At 40.5% G+C, this 20,452-nt stretch overlaps 1 protein-coding gene across 6 annotated transcripts in view; it reads left to right on the forward strand.

The window, feature by feature from the left end:
• Positions 1–20,233, forward strand: part of SPIN1 (spindlin 1) — a 73,464-nt gene extending 53,231 nt beyond the window's left edge. For all 6 annotated transcript variants that reach the window (XM_051847543.2, XM_051847531.2, XM_070049310.1 and 3 more), the window contains 3 exons: positions 5,948–6,201; positions 12,357–12,590; positions 16,643–20,233. In XM_051847543.2, the coding sequence (XP_051703503.1) occupies positions 5,948–6,201; positions 12,357–12,590; positions 16,643–16,842 (688 nt within the window). In that variant the 3' untranslated portion in view covers positions 16,843–20,233. The remainder of the gene's footprint in view (positions 1–5,947; positions 6,202–12,356; positions 12,591–16,642) is intronic.
• The last annotated feature ends 219 nt before the right edge of the window (positions 20,234–20,452 follow it).

Here is a 20,452-nt window from a genome sequence, read left to right on the forward strand (position 1 = left end):
TTTTACCTGAGTGAAAACCCTGTAATGTAGGGAAAGCGTCTGCATGTCAGAGGAGAATGCAGTAGCCATGCATGTAAAAAGATGGCTCCACCCTGTGTTCTCTAGGCACCAGAGGACAGAAACTGCTTTCTTCCCCAAAGGAATTGCTTTTGGCTGACATAGTTGGATCCAGAACAGAGAACTGAGATGTTCTCTTCATTGTAACAGTCCCACGTACATCTGCTAGCACAGCCCCAGCCTCCCTGGGTCCGCGTCGTGCCCTGGTGACGGTGCCATGGCGCTGACCGTGTGGGTGGTGTGAGTCTCCTTAGTCGTGGAGAAAGCACTCAGACCCGACAGGTGTTGGTTTCAGATGATTCATGTGGACACTTCTGCCCCTTCGTCTCGGCGCTGGTGGCTGAAGACAGGAGTCGTGGCTGCCGAGGAAGGTCTGGACAGATAGGGCTGTTGTGATTGTGGTTGAGCCAGAGAGTTCTTGTTGGAATGGATACAGGATATTCACTGTAGATATTCGTGGTAATCCGCTGGTGAAACAGCAAGTAAAAATGCAAAGGTTAAGTAAGTATGCCTGCTTCCCCGAGGTTTCAAGTGTTTCTCAAATATCACTGATTTGCTCCTTAACCTTCATGGTTTTGCCATATCCAGGAATTTGATAATGTATGCGATAGATGTCCCATCATTATCATGTCAGTGTCTTAAGTGGCAAGCCATCGCTTGCTACAATTGAAAGATAACAATAAAATGAAAATGTCTGCCTTAACTATAAAGTAATAATAAAAATACAGTGGATTGGGGGTAAAAGTTTAAACCTCAAATTTGCAGAACCAAACAGTTCATTTCACGTAGATTGACCGCTTAAGTTAAACAGAGGCTTTAAGCATATTAACATGCAATCTGTTTTAGAGATTTTTACATATTTTCAGTAATCACTTACGATTAAAGTTCATTTATTGAGAGTTTCAGGCGTTGATAGTTTTGAGCCTTTGGATATATTATTCGTAGATTTAGTGCAAGGGATATTCTCTGTGCCTCAGTTTTAAGTACTACTGTTTGTCATCTCATGGGTTGGATTCCCCAAAACAAACACACACTTATTAAAAAGCTATAAGGTTCACATATATAACCGCTGAAATAATCTTGTCCGGTATGTTTCTCATTTCAGGAATTTCATTTAGTGCATTAACAGGTGTATTTGTTTCTAAAACTTGTTCATTACTATGCAGCAGAAGGGGGTAGTTGATATGAAGGGAGGAGTTATCCCATTTTCATAGCTTTGCTTTCTCAGTGCACATCTGAGTATTGCTAGAAGGAAAAGAGACTGAGAGAAACACTGACATACGATGGTCATTAGCATCTTCCAGATGTGCAGAGCTCATAGGCGTTTTACTCTCCCAGGGTGGATTGTAGTGGAGCAGTGAAGCTGTCAGGTTTTCACCAGATAGCCCTTTTTTTTTTAAAGATTTATTTCTTTGAAAATCAGAGTTACACAGAGAGAGCGGAGAGACAGGGAGAGTGAAAGAGAGCGGTGTAGAGAGGGGTCTTCCATCCAATGGTTCACTCCCCAATTGGCCACAACGGCCGATTGCTGCACCAATCCAAAGCCAGGAACCAGGAGCTTATTCACCTGTGTGGGTGCAGGGGCCCAAGGACTTGGGCCATCTTCTGCTGCTTTCCCAGGCTGCAGCAGAGAGCTGGATTGGAAGTGGAGCAGCCATGATTTGATGGCACTCATATGGGATGCCGGTGTTGCAGGCAGCGGCTTTACCCACTGCACCACAGCGCCAATCCCTTTTTCATAACTTAAAAAAGTATTTTTAAGATAGTATAATGAAAAAACAGCAGTTTGGAACAAAAGCTTTCATTTCAGTGGAAGTAGCCAGAGAAACTTTTTTTTTTTTTTTTTAAGATTTATTTATTTGAGAGGTGGAGTTACAGAGAGAGGGAGAGGGGGAGAGCTGTCTGCTGGTTCACTCCCCAGATGGCTGCAGTGGCTGGAGCTGAGACAGTCCAAAGCCAAGAGGTGCTTCCAGATCTCACACACATCGGTGCACACTCGTGCACATCGGTGCTCTTGGGGCCATCTTCCTCTGCTTTCCCAGGCCTTAAGCAGAGAGTTGAATCGAAGGAGGAGCAACTGGGACACAAACTGGCCTCCCTAGATGAAGTTTTTTAGTTTTCTCTTTTAAAGAATTATTTTATTTATTAGAAAGAGGTAGAGAGAGAGAGAGCGAGAGCGAGCTTCCTCCCAGTGGTTCACTCCCCTGATGACCCCAATAGCTGGAGGTGAGCTGATCCGAAGCCAGTAGCCAGGAGCTTCTTCTTGGTCTCTTGCTTTCCCAGGTGAATTAGCAGGGAGCTGGATTGGAAGTGGAGCAGCTGGGACTGAAACCAGCACCAATTTGGGATGCTGGTGCTGCAGGTTGGGGCTTTAACTCACTGTGCCACAGCGCTGGCCCCAGTGAGTTTTCCCTTTTTTGCTGAGGATTTTTGGTTGCCTTTAGTGTTGTTTCAGATGGGGAAGAAAAAGTATAGGTTTTGATTAATTATAGATTTAGTAGAAAAATCTAAACTAGGGCATGATATTTAGAAAGTTAATGGTACTTTTCAAGACTAGAAATGCTACATGGCTTCTTTAGAATCGTCATTTAGTGCAAAGAAGCCTCTGTCATTCCAACTCTACAGATAAAGGAAGAAAGGGAGGTGAAGAAATGAAAATAACTGGCAAATAGAAAACAGAAAGCAAGATGTTGAGAATAAGACCAGGAACATATCATAGCAAGAGATGAGTATTCAAATTCTCTTGCTAAAAGCTGAGGAAACAATCCACCCAGAAGGAAGGATTGTGCATCTTTAGGGTTAAAAGACAGCAGGAGCAGCTTAAGTGGCACTGGAGCTGGACAGTCCCAGCCCCTTGGAGTGCTTGCATTGGAGGTGACTGCATGAAAGCAGCGTATTTGAAATGTTGACTAAAGGCATTTTCAAGCATTACCAGGACCCACCGCAGATAGTCTCCATTTACAGAAGAATGCTACTACTAAGTTAGAGAAGGGACAGCGCCCAGATCTGGAAATCTGTCATTGTCTAACTCTATAGTGGTTTTGTTGAAAGTGCCAGAAAATTTTATTATCTGAATTTAGCAAAGAGTCTTAGCTGGTTGTCAGAAGTCTCCAGAGAAATAGCCAGTAGAACAGGCAAGCATGCCTGTGTTTGTGTTTCGAGCTTGGTTGATTGTAGGGAACTGGCTACTCAGAGTACATGGGTTTGAATGTTTGTTAACTCCAACTGCAAAAGTACTGCCATAATGGCATCTACATAGGTGTTTGACACAGTGGTGTCAAACCACAATGGTGAAGATGCTGTATTGGCTTATAATTTGGGTAGTAATGGAATGCTTTTGTAAATTAAAAAATGATACATAGGATTGATTGCTTTCCCCAGTGAGGTCTTTAAGCTAGTCTTAGCCTTTGCTGTGTGAAGAAAGCCTAGTCGTGCTCGCAGGATGAATTACTGAGTCTTCTGCGTAAAGATCAAGAGGAGATAAGTAATTGGTTATGTCTTTGAAGAAAAATGTGTTGGCCATGTTGTCCAGGTGGAGTCTAGTGATTATGAAGATGTTGAGAAATCCAGTTTCTCTTGGTTCTTCGATTGGTTCGGTGGTTACAGGTTACAGACTTACAGACTTGACAGTGCTTGACCACTGTTAGGAAACGTCTGGCCAGTGGGTTACATGAGGCCCAGGAAATCATTTGGTCTGGCGCTGCCAAGTCAACTGCAGGTGGGACTTGAACTCCAGTACGTTTATAGTAGGCTAAATTTTAAAGTTGCTAATTTTGTATGGCCTGCAAATGATATTATAAATATCCAAATGGGCCTTGACAGAAAAAAGGTTCCCACCCCTGCACCCTTTTCCTGTGCATGTTGACATTGTAGTCTTCATTCACTCTTCAGGCGATGGGTCTTGGTTTCTTATTGTGAACAGGTCTGACTGTAGCTCTTGGTCCTCTCCACCTAATGTGAGGCAATACTCACTGCCTCAAGTTTTATAAGGAAGTCAGTCTGCGTATTCTGCTGTTGATGTTTCCTCCTGCCTTTGAGAGTTAGACTTAAATCTGTACCATCAGAGCAGAGGGCAGGTGCACACTGTTGTGTTTCCCAGGTGCCCCCGGCTGTCCTGATTAAACACGCCCATTTTCTCCTGGCAGCCCTCTGCTGCTTCTGAGGCTCATGGTCCGTGTTCCTACCCGTAGGTCAGTGTACTGTTCTGCCAGTTGTAGAATCCGTGGCTCCAAGTTTCTCTCTCCTGAGAGCCATTAGTTTGCCTCTCTGTTGTCCAGCACCCAGGATGCTGTCACATGCTGATTTTCTTATCCTTACACATGATTTGATCATTTTGCCTGAATTCCCAAAGAATGTTATTTCCTTTAACATCTATTTGTTTTACTGGGATATGTCTTAGTCATTCTGAGTCTGTTTTCCAAGGGGATAGACGCATTTGTTCAAGTGTTTTATTTCAGGAAAATTTCCTTGAATTGATATTTTTTTTTAGTACTTTTGGGTTGCTTTTTAAAATTTATTTGAAAGAGTCACACAGAGGAGAGGCAGAGAAAGACAGAGGTCTTCCATCCACCGGTTCACTCCCCAGTTGGCCGCAATGGCTGGAGCTACGCGATCTGAATCCAGGAGCTTCTTCTGGGTCTCCCACGAGGGTGCAGGGGCCCAAGGACTTGGGCCATCTTCTATTGCTTTCCCAGGCCATAGCGAGAGCTGGATTGGAAGTGGAGCAGCTGGGTCTCGAACCGGCACCTGTATGGGATTCTGGCACTGCAGGCAGCAGCTTTACCTGCTATGCCACTGTGCTGGCCCCTAGTCTTTGCTTTTTAATTGCCAGTTGTTTCTTCACCTTTTCTGTTTTCTGCTTGTCTTCTTTAGCTGTATCCTTTGTGAACTTTTTTGTAAGGGGTTCCCCTCTGCCTTCCCTCCAGGACCTCCAGCTTGACTAAATGTACATAACAAGTCTAGAATGAGTTATCCCTTATGTATGTTTACAACCTGCACTCAATTTTTTTTTAAGCTTTTTGGGTTACATGCTGAGCATTAATCACGTTTACTCATGGTGTACCAAATGGGGGTTTTATGCCCGCGAAACTGTGGGGAGGGAATTCTTTTTAGCTCCCTTAACTGCTTAGTTCTTGTCATGTCTTAGTATCCAGTGTGTTGGTTTTGGCCTTCAACTTGCCAAAATCTTGTCCCTTATCTTTGTGTTTCAAGGTGAAATGAAGATTTTCCTGATACCAAGAGCCAGGTGTCTTTTTTGTAAGCATTATATGTAGAAACAATGTACTTTTGATGTTGCTCAGATAATTTTTAATAGTACATTCAGCATTTGTTATAAACAAGTTAACTTAGTTAAGTGCTTAATAATACGCTTCCTGGATAAGTAATGGTTGCCTGATATATTGATAATAAGCCAGCCTCAACTCCAGTTTAAGAAAAACTCATATATATGTAGTATATTCTTACTGTTTCTGCCAGCAGAGCATCAGAATGGATAGCGTTGAATAGCTGTACATTTATCTTTTACTTGAAATGGATTCATGTAAAGCTGTAGGTATATGTAATTACTGGTATAATCAATTTCATTTGGTCACCCTTTCCTTTTCCTTAACTTGGGTGATTCTGAATTGATTGAATTAAAAGAAGCGTGAAAGCTGGGAAGCTGATGCCTAATGGTAGGGCTTAAATTGCTACTGACTAGTAGTTTGTTTCTGCCTGTGCACAGTTCAGACACAGAGTCTCCTGTTACTACTGCCTCATGCTGCGTGCTGGGAAAGGCGAGGTCTTCCTTGCAAGCACCACTGCTATGGGGTGGGAGCATGCTAGCCAGTCGCCACATTGGATCGAGGCCTGCGTACCTGTGAGATAATGCCTTGTGTGTGTGTGAATACAGAAAACACCGGAGCAGTGTGGGGCCCAGCAAACCTGTTTCCCAGCCCCGGCGGAACATCGTAGGATGCAGGATTCAGCATGGGTGGAAAGAGGGGAATGGCCCTGTCACCCAGTGGAAAGGAACCGTCCTGGACCAGGTGCCTGTAAATCCTTCTTTGTATCTTATAAAATACGATGGATTTGACTGTGTTTATGGACTAGAACTTAATAAAGATGAGAGAGTTTCTGCACTTGAAGTCCTCCCCGATAGAGTTGGTAAGTTCTTTTTACTACTTGTGGATTATAAGCTTTAAAAGTGATATTGAAGTGGATATGTTTTGATTGCTCCTTCAACATTATTGGTATATTTTATTTTTATTTTTACTGGAATACAAGCACTCTTGATGAACATTTAAGTCATTAACCTAAAACCACGAACATTGGTACCAAGCAGATATTCTGAAACAACAGCTGCAGGAACTCTGATGGATGTAAAGATATATCCCATCCCATGTCCCCTCCCCAAGGAGTTTACAATTTAATTTGTAGTGTTTTTACTCACTGTTACTCGGACAGTGATGGGTAGGATGACTTATTATCTAATATCCTATGTGTTGAATTCTTAAGAGAAATCTAATTAAACACTTTAGGATCTTTATGTGAAGTATATGTCTTTCATTGTGTATTACATAAATGATCACTGTTTGCTTTGGGCCAAAATTTAAGCCACCAAAACATGGGAACTTTAGTGTTTGTCTTTAATTTCTTAGGGTTTGTTTGAACAATGTTTGTGGAAATCAGTGTCTTTTTTATGTCATAGGGTGCCAGTTTTGTCTTAAAATATTCTTATATGAGGTCCATGTTTAATAACTGTTGATTTTATTTTTAACACAATGGGATACACCTAAGTTAATTTTACTTTCTTCAGAGTGCTTCTTTGAAGTGTTTTTTATTATAGCGTTGCTGCTATTGCTTAAAATATTGATACATGCTTTTTGAAATTGTTTTTAAAAGTGTTTGCCATTAAAACAAAATTTCATCAGATGGAGATGGAGGGTGGGGATGTGGGGATCAAATTGTGAAAGTCAGAAACTAATGCAGCCCCTTCCCTTCTTTTTCGTTAGACATGACCATTGCATTTTCGGGGCTTAAGCATGTCCTCAACAACTTAACTCTCCTTAGCAGCAAGTTGTTTTATTAATCCTTTCTTTCTTTGTCAAATGCTAAATCACTGATCATTCTTTATAAACATTGTTCAGTTTTCACAGAAATCTTTGTGGGTTTGACATCTTTCACATTTTTCTCTGTTTTCAAGTGTGCTTGCATGCCTGTCTTTCTCTTGTGTACGTCCTGATCTCTTGGTCTTGATAGCAACCCATTTCTCACATCAGAAATTTTAGCATACTAAGACTCTTGCAGGGCTTAGTTTAAGAAGTGTTATTCAGGGGCTGATGCTGTAATGCATTGGGCTAAGCTGCTGCCCACATGCCAGTATCCCATATGAGTGCCTGTTCAAATCCTGGCTGCTCTACTTTTAATCCAGCTCCTTGCTAATGTACCTGGGAAAACAGTGGAGGATGGCCTAAGCACTTGGGCCCCTGCACCCACATTGGAGACCCGGAAGAATCTACTAGCTCCTGGCTTCAGCCTGACCCAGCCCCAGCCATTTGGGGAATGAACAAACGGAAGATCTCTCTCAGCTTCTCTCTTTGTAGCTCTGCCTTTCAAATAAATAAATAATAAATAAATAAAATCTTTAAAAACATATAGCATCCAAAGACTTTATCACTTTTGCTAAATAGTTGACATTCCTTTTTCTGACACAGAATTTTAGTTTGCACCCCTCCTATGGCAAGATCTCTAGCTCACCTGAACCTTCATGCATGTTGCCGTGTGACCTGTTCTGGTCAGTCCTTTTGTCTTCACAGGCTGAAGAAGTATACCAGAATCTCTAATGATAGCATCAGTGGTGCCATAATGTGCTTTGTAGTTTTGGGTTATCCAAGTTTCTAGTGGTAGATGTGAATTGCTTCTGTAGACAGTAAGCCAGTCTTTAAAAAGGAATCCAAAAGCATCTGCAAATTGAGTCCTTACTGTGTGCCTGCTTCAGTTAAGAAACCAGCCTTCCCTGTCTTGTTTTCAGGTAGTGTATTAGACAGTTACAATTGTTTTTCTTAAGCTAAAGTTACAGAACAAGTTAAGTGAGCCAGCCAAAGCGTGTGTGGTGTCAAGGAGCAGTGGTTTCCCAAGCAAGATCTTGGGACCCCTCGGATTCCCTGAAGCCCATTCAGGAAGTTTGCAAGCAAAATGCACTCATGCTACATCATATCAGATGCAATTTTATCTGCTTTCCTCTTAATTCTCTCAGAGTTGCACAGTGGAATTTCCACTGTTTGAAAGATGTTTCTAACTAAGCAAACACCATGATTTCTGTGTGAGCAGTGTGTGATGTTAGTGAATCATACATTGGTATAAGATCCATTTAAGATATGAAGTTGACCATTTCTTTAAACTTGTGGTAAAACAGAATTTATTATTTTTTAATGTTTTAAGTACAGTTACAATAATGTTACACAGAGGTACTTCAAACATTTCATGGAAATGCATTTTATGAAAAACTGAAATGAGTCTCAAAGGTTTTTCTTCAAAATAAGCTTTTAATTCCATTTTCCATGAACTTTTGAAAGTACCCACATACGTTGATGTTGTTGTGAAGCAAATCTCTAGAACTTCCCATCTTGTAAATCTGAAATTCTGTGTGCATTAAGCAACACTTCCTTCTTCCCTCTCTCGACCTGCTGGCAACTACTTATTTTTGTCTCTGAGTTTCACTACTCCAGGGACTTGATAATTATAATCACTTGTTTGTATTTTTCTTCTTGTGACTGGCTTGTTCAGAATTCTCTATCCTTTTAAGGATGAAAAATAATAATCCATTGTGTGTGTGTGTGTATGTGTATACACACACACACACACACATATATATATATAATGCATTTTGTTTATCCATCTGCCCATTGATGGACATTTGGGTTACTTCCATCTCTTAGTAGAATATACAATTGTGAGAAGTGCTGCCTAAACATCTCTTTGAGATTCTGCTTTCAATTTTGGGTATATAAGAAGTTGGAGTGCCAGATTATGTGGTAGTTCTAGTTTTAATATAGTAACTTTCAATTCTGTTTTCTAAACAGACTGCTGTAGTGTTTTCCTGGGCAGTTGCACCATTTTGCAGTCCCAGAAATAGTGCACCAAGAGTTCTAATTCTGCATCTCCTTACCTGTATTTGTATTATTATTGTTTTTTTTTTTTGGTTGTAGCTATCCTAATTAATGCAAAGATGGTCCATTGTGGTTTTGATTGCATTTCTCAGATTACTGATACTGAGCATCTTTGTTTGTGCTTAGTGGCCATTTGTGCATCATCTTTGGAAGAAATGTCTATTCTGGGTTCTTTCTTTGATAATTTTTTTGATGGAGCTGTTTGGTTGTTGAATTTAGGAGTTCTTTTTTCTGGTGAGAAATGATTTCATTATGACAATTTTATTGATAATGATTTCAGATTCTGTATTGCAACTAACCTTGTTGAATTTTGATACAGTTTTATAGAAGAGTATCAACAGTTTTTGCAAGACAACTAGATTACTCTTCATTTTCAACTGCATGTCTTTATAAGGCTGGATTTTATGTATCAATCAGAAGAACAGATCATTATAAATTGCTGAAGCAGATGAGAAAATCTAGCTGGTTTTTCAAGCTAGACATTAAGAGATTTGAAAAAATATAGAAATGCAACTCCTCTACAAAATTTTTCTGAGAAAGAGTTCTGAAATCTAGTATCCTGTATCTGTTGGCTTGAAGAAACTAGTAGGATTTTCTGTAGTGTCATGCAGAGAAGAGGAGGTTGGAAGGAGAGATAGAGACCAATCTTATATCCGCTAGTTTACTTCCCAAATGGCCACAGTGGGCCAGGCAGGAACTCCATTCTTTTTTTTTTTAAACATTTATTTTTTATTTATTTGAAAGCACTACAGAGAGAGGTAGAGACAGAGGTCTTCCATCTGCTAGTTCACTCCATAGATGGCTGCAATGGCCAGAGCTAAGCCTATGCAGAGCCAGGAGCTCGGAGTTTTTTCTGGGTCTCCTACGTGGGCCCAAGGATTTAGGCTATCCTCTGCTGCTTTCCCAGGGGCATTAGCAGGGTGCTGGATGGGAAGTGGAGCAGCTAGGACTTGAGCCCCGGCCCATATGGGATGCTGGCACTGCAGGCTGGGGCTTTACCCACTGTACCACAGTGCTGGCCCCCCAGGAACTCCTGTTCTCCCACATGGGTGGCAGGGTCTCTAGGTATTTGAGCCATCTTCCAGGTGCCTTTTCAGGAGCCTTAGTAGGAAGCTCAATCAGAAGTGAAGTAGCTGGGCCGGCACTTGAACCAGCACTCTAACATGGGACACTGGCTTTACAAGCAGTGGGTTAACCCACTGTGCCACAACATAGGGCCCCTGTGTCATTTTCTTACTTTCATTGTGTACTTAAGTGGGATACCCTTATGATAAAATTGAATAACAATACATTTATCTTGGAAATTAACTTTTGGTTTTTTAAATTTTAATTAACAGTAAAGGAGCCTTATTAATGAGTTAAATAGTAGTGGTTTTTTGTTTTGTTTTAAGATTATTTGTTTATTTGAAAGAGTTACAGAGAGAGATCTTGCATCCACTGGTTCACTCCCCAAGTGGATGCAACAGCCAGGACTGAGCCAGGCCAAAGCCAGAAGCTTTATCTAGGTCTCCCATCTGGGTGGCAAGCGCCCAAGTGCTTGGGCTATCTTTCACTGCTTTTCCCAGGCCTTATCAGGGAGCTAGATCAGAAGTGTGGAATAGCTGGAATTGAATCATGTGCCCATATGGGATGCTGGTGCAGTGGCTTTACCTGCTATACCACAATGCCCACCCCTAATTTATTTATTTATTATTTTTTAAGGGTGGTTGTCTAAAAGTTGAGGACTGGAGAAAACTTCAAATCAATAGAATCCTCTGTAATTTCCCGGTTTTAAAAATAAGGAGGCCGATAATTTAAAATCTACTTTAGAAAAGATTTATTTATTTGGAAGAATTACCTGAGACAGAGGGAGAGGCAGAGAGAGATTTTCCATCCCCTGGTTCACTCCCGAAATGGCTACAACAGCCAGGGCTGGGCCATGCTTAAGGCAGGAGCCTGGAGCTTCATCCAGGTCTCCCACCTGGGTGGCGGGGGCCCAGGAACTTGGGCCATCTTCTGCTTCCCCAGGCACATTAGCAGGAAGTTGAAATGGAAGTGAAGTAGCTGGGATGCTGGCACTGTGTCACAGCACCAGTCCGTAAAAATCCACTTTTTAAAAGAATTGTAGAATAGGGCTGGGGTTATGATCAGGGAGGCCAGAGCTCTCAACATGGGCCATTTGGTTAAGTCATACAGCAGGTGTTGTGCTGTGATCTGAGAGAGGGAAGGCCTCTGATTTCATGGAGTGTTTGGGCAGTAAACGGTTAACAAATCGATAAAGCCCAAGATAGACAACGGTGACTTACGCTAAGAAATAAAATTGAGTACCATGACTAGCATGGGTCAGGCTTCTTCCAGCATGTGTGGTTCCTTAGGGGGATTGATCTCTAGTTGGAACCAGGCCCCTGGAGCAGTGCGGAGGAGGTTCGAGACAGGAGTGTTTGCTGCCATGGGAAGCAGCAGCTATGGGTAGCAGAGGAGTGGAGTGAGAGTAATCAGAGATGAAGAAGATAGTTAACTGAGAACAGGACACCGGCTGCTGTAGTCTGCATTTGAAAAGAAGGCACTGAAACATTCTAAGTGAACCACAGTGATCACTCTTTGTGGAGAGCAGTTTTAGGGTCAAGAGTAGAAACCAGTGCTTTAGCAGAAAAGAAAATTTGGTTGATGGAAAGTGAACACATTTCTTTGAAACAACAAAACCTGTGCCTTAAATGGGGTAAATTTCTTAGTTTCAATCAGTGTTCTTTGGTTATGTGATTTGTTAATGTAAAGGGAAGCAAACTGAAACCGATCTGGCAACTCTTCTGGAAGTTTGAGTTTGTGTCAACTTTAAAATAACTTAAACAGTGGTAAACCATTTTATGCCTTGAATGAACTGTTAAAAGTTCTTGATTTAGGTATAGTACCAGGAGTGCATAATACAGAAAAAGGAAAAACTAGGTTCTTTGAGTTGACTTGAGACAAAAATTCTTTCCTTGGAGCCCAGCTCTGGGCTGGAGTCCAGCAATTTCTGTATGGTGTTTATCCCTAAAGCCCTGCTGATGTTTCTCTTGCTCATTGATATATGGCATGGACAGAAGTTCATGTCATTTCCTTTAATAAGTTCAGTCTTTGTAGTAAATATTCAGTGAAATACTGTCAACCTTCGCGCCTTGTTTTTATTCCCAGCAACATCTCGAATCAGCGATGCACACTTAGCAGACACAATGATTGGCAAAGCAGTGGAGCATATGTTTGAGACCGAGGACGGCTCTAAGGATGAGTGGAGGGGGATGGTCTTAGCACGGGCGCCTGTCATGAACACGTGGTTTTACATCACCTATGAGAAAGACCCTGTGCTGTACATGTACCAGCTCCTAGATGATTACAAAGAAGGCGACCTTCGCATCATGCCTGATTCTAGTAAGTATATATTAGTAACAGTAATTTTGATTACAAAGGAATTTGGATTTCACAACAAGATAATTTGATTATTTTGCCAGGTACATTTTAAAATTAATATATGATACTTTAGTCATACCATGTGGATTGTGAAAGTTTTCACCCGCTTGTCATGAATTTTAGGTAAGAAAATGTTAGATGGTTAGTTCTGCTCAACACCTATAATAAAATAAAGGCTGCTTAAAAATTATCAGTACTGTGTATTACTTATTTTTATTATTTAAAAATACTTGAAGGTGTGAGAATCAGTATTATAATTCTGTGTGTTTTCTGCTCTACTTTAATAGCTACTACCTTATTGCCCATCTTGTTTATCTACTCTTTCCCCAGTGAATTATTTTGAAATGAATCCTAGAATTGGATTATTTTATCTGTAAATATTTGAACTTTAAAGAATACTGATTTCAGAAAACATTGGTTGGGGAACCTTTAAGTGGAAACTAGATTATAAGGTCAATATTTATACAAACTAGTTATTTCTACAGGTAATTATCTTAGATAATTTAGATGCATATGGACAAGTTTGTTTCCTAGGCTAACCTCATCAAATCAATCCTGCCAGTTTTTTTTTTTTTTAAAGCTGTGCTGTGTGGTAATTTCTGTACTATTTTTCCCCCACAAAGATTTATTTATTTATTTGAAAGGTAGACTTACAGAGAGCAAAGGGGAGTGTAGGGGGTGTCTTTCACCTGCTGATTCACTGCTCAAATGGCTGCAGTGGCCAGAGGTGGTCCTATCTGAAGCCAGGAACCAGGAGCTTCCTCTAGGTCTCCCACACAGGTGCAGGGGCGCAAGACTTGGGCCATCTTCTGCTGCTTTCTTAGGCCATAGCAGAGAGCTGGATTGGAAGTAGAGCAGCTAGGACTCAAACTTGCGCCCATATCGGATGCCAGCACTGCAGATGGCAACTTTACCCTCCATGCCACAGCACCGGCATGGAAGTAACTTAAGTAGTTAAGTAAATGAAGTTAAGTAATTTAAGTAGTTAACTCACGAAGTTACTTAATCTATGTAGAGTTCCCTGTTATGGGATTTCATGTGAGTGGATTGTATAATGTGGAATTCTTTGTGCTGGTTTCTGTCACTTAGCATGTTTTCAAGGTCCTTCCATGTTGTAGCATTACTTCATTCTGTTTAATGGCCAAATACCATTCTGTTGTATGTATGTATGTAACACATTTTGTTTATTCACTCATCCATTGATGGGCTTTTGGATTGTTTTCACCTTTTGGCTATTATGAATAATTCTGCAGTAGAATTTGTGTATAAACTTCCGTGTAGACATTTGTTTCCATTTCTTTTGGGTGCCTACCTTGAAAGGAATTGCTTAGAATCATGGTGGTATTCCAGTGTTATTTGTTAAGGGGAACTGCCAGACTAATTTTCAAAATGGCCATACTATTTCACATTCCAGCCAGCAGCGCATGGGAATTATGATTTCTCCTGTCCTCATCATCACTTGCTGTTACCTGAATTTTTCTTCTAGCCTTTCTGATAGGTGTGAAGTAGTGTTTTGTGTATTTTTTTGTGTGTGTTCCTGGTGACTGATAATGTCAAACATCTTGTCATATGCTTGTTGGCATTTGCATATCTCCTTTGGTGAAATATCTTCAGATGCATTTTTGATTGAGTTACTTGACTATTGAGTTGTGAAAATCATATTTAAGCCTTTGTTACATTTATGCTTTGCAAATATTTTATCTGTTGATTGTCTTCACTTTCTTTATGGTGTTCCTTGAAGCATAAATGTTTATAATTTTGAAGTCCAGTTTATTTAAATTTTTTCTTTGAAGAGTTTTATAGTTTCATTAACTCTCGATAGGTTTTGAGTTCTTTTTTGCTTATACTGGGAAGGCAGTGTCCAACTTCGTTCTTTTTGTGTGTGTGTATATTCAGTTGTCCACCATTTTTGAAAAGACTACTCTCTCCTCATTGAATGTCTTTGACGCTCCTGTAGAAAATCAGTTGACTGTGCATGTATAAGTGTATTTTTGATCTCAGTGCTATTTGATTTGTCTGCATGTCTATTATACCGAGGCCACACTGCATTGACTACATTTCTTTGTGGTATGTTTTGAAGTTGGGGAGTATGAGTTCATTTTCAGAATTATTTTTGGCTTTCTTGGGTCCCTTGCAATTATCTATGAATGTTAGAATTAATTTACTAATTTCTACAAAGAAATCTGAGATTCTGGATAGGGGGTTTAATGTTGAATCTGTAGATAAGTTTAAAAAGAAATACCATCCTTTTTTTTCTTTAATGATTTATTTCTTTATTTGAAAGGCAGAATTACAGAGAGAGGGAGAGACAGAGAAAGTCTTCTGTCTACTGGTTCACTCCCCAAATAGCTGTCACAGCTGGAGCTGGACCTGTCCAGAGCCAGGAGCTTCTTCTGGGTCTCCCATGTTGGTGACAGGGTCCCAAGCACTTGGGCCATCTTTCACTACTTTCCCAGACCATAGTAGAGAGCTGGGTCAAAATAGTAGCAGCCGGGACACAAAGTGGTACCCATATGGGATGTCACAGCACTGGTTCCCAAGCCTAGGCTGTTTTCCCAGGTAGTGAGATCTTTGATCTCTTTTGATGAGGTCACTTACCTGCTGCAACAAGAAAAAGAGCTTTGCATTTTTTCAGAATCTATAAGGAATTTCTTAATACAGAACCCTAACTGCCTGGCTCCATCTTTATCGCTCTACCCCACCCCATTTTCTTTTACTTTTGCTGCTGATAGTAGTGGTGGTGATTTGCTGTTTTATATGTTTTCCTAGAGTCTGTAGGGCAGTGTATTTCCCTGGGGTTCTAGAAACAGGTCCCTGGGCCATCCTGATTCCATGGCACTTGGTCTGGGGCTGGAGTTTCAGTAGCACCAATTTTCAAAGTATGAAGAATTTCTTGTATTTTGAAACTACATTTGAAAGATGATATAGAGTACACTCAAGTTGAGCGGCAGAAACATTAAGAATTTATAGAATAAAACCAATACAGGTTGAGCATCCCTCATATTAAAAGAATAGGACTAGAAATGTTTCAGATACTGGTGTTTTTCAGATTTTGAAATATTTGCGAGACTTCACTGGTTGAGCATCCTAAGTTTGAAATCTGAAGTGCTCTGAAATCTGAAACTACTTCTTGGTCGTCGTCTTTTTGTCTAAGATTATTTATTTTATTTGAAAGGCAGAGTGAGGGAGAGGGTGAGGGAGGTCTTCCATCCACTGGTTTACTCTCAAAATGGCCGCAGTGGCAAGAGCTGGGCCGATCTGAAGCCAAGAGTTTCTTCGGGGTCTCTAACGTTGGTGCAGGGCCCAAGGACTTGAGTCATCATCCGCTGCTTTCCCAAGCGACTAGCAGAGAGCTGGGTTGGAAGCGGAGCAGCTGGGACTCAAACTGGTGCCCGTATGGGATGCCAGCACTGCAGACGGTGGCTTTACCTGCTAAACCACAGCACCAGCCCCCTGAAACTTGACACTTCATGTGTCAGCACTCATAAAGTTTCAAGAGTATTGTGAATTTGGGATTTTCATGTAGGAGAAATCTAATTCATGATACTTCAGCGTTTTAAGTGTGTGACATATTCCCAGTAATCCCTGTAGGAATTGTGTTTGAAATTCTACTTCCCAAGTTACTCAAACTTTTTGGTTATTTACAGTTAATCAGGAACCAAAGGAATTCTGGGGTGTGCTTTTCAAAATTGTTCATGTTTGTAGATCATAGGTCAGTAAGCTGTTTTTGTAAGTAAAATTTTAGTAAAACACCATATCCACTCCATTTGTATTGCATCCTGTGACTGCTTTTGTGCCATAGTTGCAGAGTTGAATAGTTGGGATAGACCATGTGGCCCTCAAGCCTAAAATACTTTCTGGCCCTTTAAAAAAGTTTGCTAACTCCTGGTCTAGATAATCTTAATGGGTTTAAGATACTAATTTTTTTTCTTTAAGAAAAAAAAACTTACTGTGAGTTGATATATATCTAAAAATTGATTTTAAACTATTTTTCCTGCCCTCTTCCAATGCAGATGATTCACCTCCAGCAGAAAGGGAACCAGGAGAAGTTGTGGACAGCCTGGTAGGCAAACAAGTGGAATATGCCAAAGAAGATGGCTCAAAAAGGACTGGCATGGTCATCCATCAAGTAGAAGCCAAACCATCTGTCTATTTCATCAAGTTTGATGATGATTTCCATATTTATGTCTACGATTTGGTGAAAACATCCTAGATGTCATCATGAACTTTGCCAAATTTGTGGAACTATTAAATGTATAATTTGTAGACATAAAGACTTGATTGCTTTCCGGTTTAATGAAAGCTTAAATGTCCCTGCGAACCCACAATCTCTGCCAGCAGAACTGGTTTTGTTCTGGATAGTACAGATTGTTGTGAACACAAAGCATTTTGTGTAAAGAGAACTCCTCCCTCTTAGAAGCAGTCTGTGTGGAGAGGAGTTACGGGCAAGTTTGGTAAAAGTTAAGCTAGCATCATAGTCATTTAAACCCATAATTGATCTCCGTCATTTCCTCTTCACTATAACACTCTCTCTGCTGCCACAATGCAAGTATAGTTTGGTATTTTTGTTATTGCCTTTTTTTGAGATATATGTATCTATACCTACCTGTCTATATCTTATATCTGTGTGCATACGTATATAATATATATACACACACAGAGAGAGATACAAGTGTACACACACACCATTGGCAGTCCTTTCTCTGTGGATTGGGATGGGGGTGACATAATTTTCTCCAGTTTAACAGGAGTGCTTAACCCAAGTCAGTCATATTTATGATATTACTGTTCTTTATTTAAAATTAAATTTGGGTACAGGAAGCACATAAGAACATTCAGCTTATTTTGAAAGTCAGAAGTTCAGAGCACCTTTTCAATCTGGAGACTTGAAAACAGTAAGTCCAAAGAGGAGCTATATGTGAACAGTTAATGACCCACCTTAGAATTTCACAAACTGGTGAGAAATCTAGGTAAAAGGCTGCCCTTGATTCTAAACTTTGTAAATTTTTTGTTTACATTTTAATTCTAAATGCTTTTAGGAAAACCCAGGTCCTTGGTTCATACAGCATTATTACCATATAGGTGTGTTTTGGACAGCACATTTGGTCCATTATTTGTACAAATCAGGAATTTGGATTTTAGTTGGTAGATTTGAAAGGCAACATCCATTGGTGGCTTGTGTGCACGTGGTAAGTTCATGGGAGAACACAGTGCTTTTATATTAGAAATGTAAGTTTTAAAAATGGAGTTGCCTTCTAATAAGTTCTCTGAGACTTTTTAATTTTTGTCACTATTATTGCTCATATGATTATGGTCAGAGGCCTCTTTCCCTTTGCCCCTTACTCTTCCTCATGAAGAATGTTGGACAAATAACAGCTTAATCTTAACACTTATTGCGGTGGTGTAGTTTTTGCTCCAGGTGTGCTATTTCTGTGGATCTGTTCCCTTTCTTGACCCCAAAGGATTGCAGAGCAGGTATGTTTCACCTTAGAAGGACCATTCATCACATTTGCTGGGTATGTGAAAGCAGCCCTTAACTAGAGTTCTTTTGTGGTTTGTCCCTACAAGGTCATTTAAGTTGAAATAGAACTGCAACTGTGGTTGGTTCACCAGTTGAATGGCTGGTCACTTTGTTCTGGAGGAACCCTGGTGGTTTCACAGCCAGGAGAAGGGCCAATTGTGAAACCAGTCTCATTTGGAGATTGTGAATCTTGCTGCAATTTGGGCAGAATCTGAGGGTGCATGCTGTCAGTCAAACCCAAGGTTTGAGTCAGTCTGCACGACCTCTGTTGTGGCCATTCCTGTTAAGAGATGGTGTGATTTCAAGGCCTCGCTGTGCATGGTTTCCTTGATGCCTGTTTTAACCTTCCTGAAGGCTTCTGCCTGGTGCTGTTGGATGGAAACCACTGCTCCCCTTCCTGTAGTCAGTGCCTCAGTCCCTGTCAGCAACCAATCCCTGTACGCAGGGCTCCACCACAGGCAGCCAGGGCCAAACTTCTCAAAGCAGCGTGATCCCCAAGTCATAGATGCTTCTTGTGTGTGAATAGTGTCGTTCTACAGCTCTGCTTTGTGTTTTCCTGTGACTCTTAGGAGTCCTGTGTGTCAGTCTCCAAGCTGAGCCTGGCTCCTAGAGCCCACATTGATACGTGTCGCATCAGAGTCACAAGTGTGAACAGCACGCATGCAGGCGGGGTGCAGACCAGGCCATGGTGACTTTGGGCTGGAAAATGAATTTTCACTGTGAAGCATCCTGAGGGTTGGGTCAGTTGAAACATTTCTAGCATTACCTGATGACTTGCATTGTGGTTTTTCTGCAAGTAACTTTAGTGACTTTAATACACCCATGATTTCCCAGTCTCCAGAAGAATGCAAAGGACAGTGAGAACATCGATGATGACGATTATGTTTAAATCATTGTTCTGTTGATTGCCTTTAAGGCTGAGGGAAGGGGAAGGGTTTTTGTTATTTTTCCATTTCCCCCCATTTTTTCCTTATTTCGGTGGCTTGCCACCACACCTAATGACGCTGTGACTGATTCTGCTCCCAAGCCCGTGTATCTTGGGCTTCGTTTTAGGCTCATGTTTCGGATCTGCATGCATTGCTTGCATTTTTCTGGTATCTGAATGTTGGTTCCTTGTTCTAGGAATTCAACATTAATTTCCAAAATTATCATGGGACTTGTGACAACACAAGACATGAAGCTATGTATAAAATTTATTGGCCTTTCTCATTTACCTGCTCTAGTATTATTGTATTGTGTGTGTGTGTGTGCGTGTGTGTGATGTCAGGCTGCCATGTAAAACTTCAGAGAAAAATCTTGAAAGACCATCCTTTTTTGCATGCTCTATTCTAAGTAGGATGTTCAATGTAACTAACTAAAATTGCATGGTGACGATACTTAGGTTTTTTGTTTTCTTTCTTTTTGTTTTCTTTCAGTTTCCTGTATATTTGCTTACTGTGCTGTTGTAGTGGTCGTAGGATAAAAATGCACTGGTGAAGCAAGTGTCGTGCCAACCGAGGTGACTTTCCAGTTGTGTGTGTCATGCAGCATTTGAAGGGACTGTGCATTCTTGAAAATCACGGTTACTTCTCAACCAGATTTCTTTTCTTTTCTTGTTTTATGTGCCAAACCCCGAAGTGCATTGGGATTGAATCTCTGAACACTATAGACCCATGAGAAGACTGTTCTGATTGTCACAAATTGTAGTGCCTGAAAACATTCTTAAGCTGATTGTCTTAAAAAAAAAAAGGCTCCAAAGACAAAACAGGAACAATTATAACAAAATAATTATGGTCAAAACGTCTGTGGTTCCTTGGAAATGCTGCGCTCTTTGTATTTGCCACCATTAGTGCAGTGGAATGAATGTGCATAGGTCAGAGGTCTTCGTGTTCACATTTTAAAATTAGGTAATGACCTCATCTTTTGAGCTTGAATTCATTTTTTAATTTTGATTTTATTTTATACAATGTGTAGACAGTCCCCTGTTCTCTGCATTTAGAAGTATACACAATATAAATCTGTTAATTCTGTAAGTAATTTTTATAATTATGATGTAACTCTATCCTATCCTTAAAACATTTAAAAATAAACCCTTTATGTGCAACTTCTGACTGTAAATTTTGTACTCATGAGCAAAATGTGATGTGTTAACGTGCTTCTGAGAAAAAGCTTTTAAGCCAGGTAACCTCTTCAGCACATGTAAAATGTCAGGTATGCATAGGAACAAAAGGAAATAGAAGTATTTGAATGATACCATTTAATAACTGAAAAGTGAGGGACCAGTAATCAGTATCCCAAATATACTATTAAGATTTTGTGATTT

Source organism: Oryctolagus cuniculus, chromosome 1 (genome assembly GCF_964237555.1).
Source record: "Oryctolagus cuniculus chromosome 1, mOryCun1.1, whole genome shotgun sequence".
In the NCBI taxonomy this organism is placed as follows: domain Eukaryota; kingdom Metazoa; phylum Chordata; class Mammalia; order Lagomorpha; family Leporidae; genus Oryctolagus; species Oryctolagus cuniculus.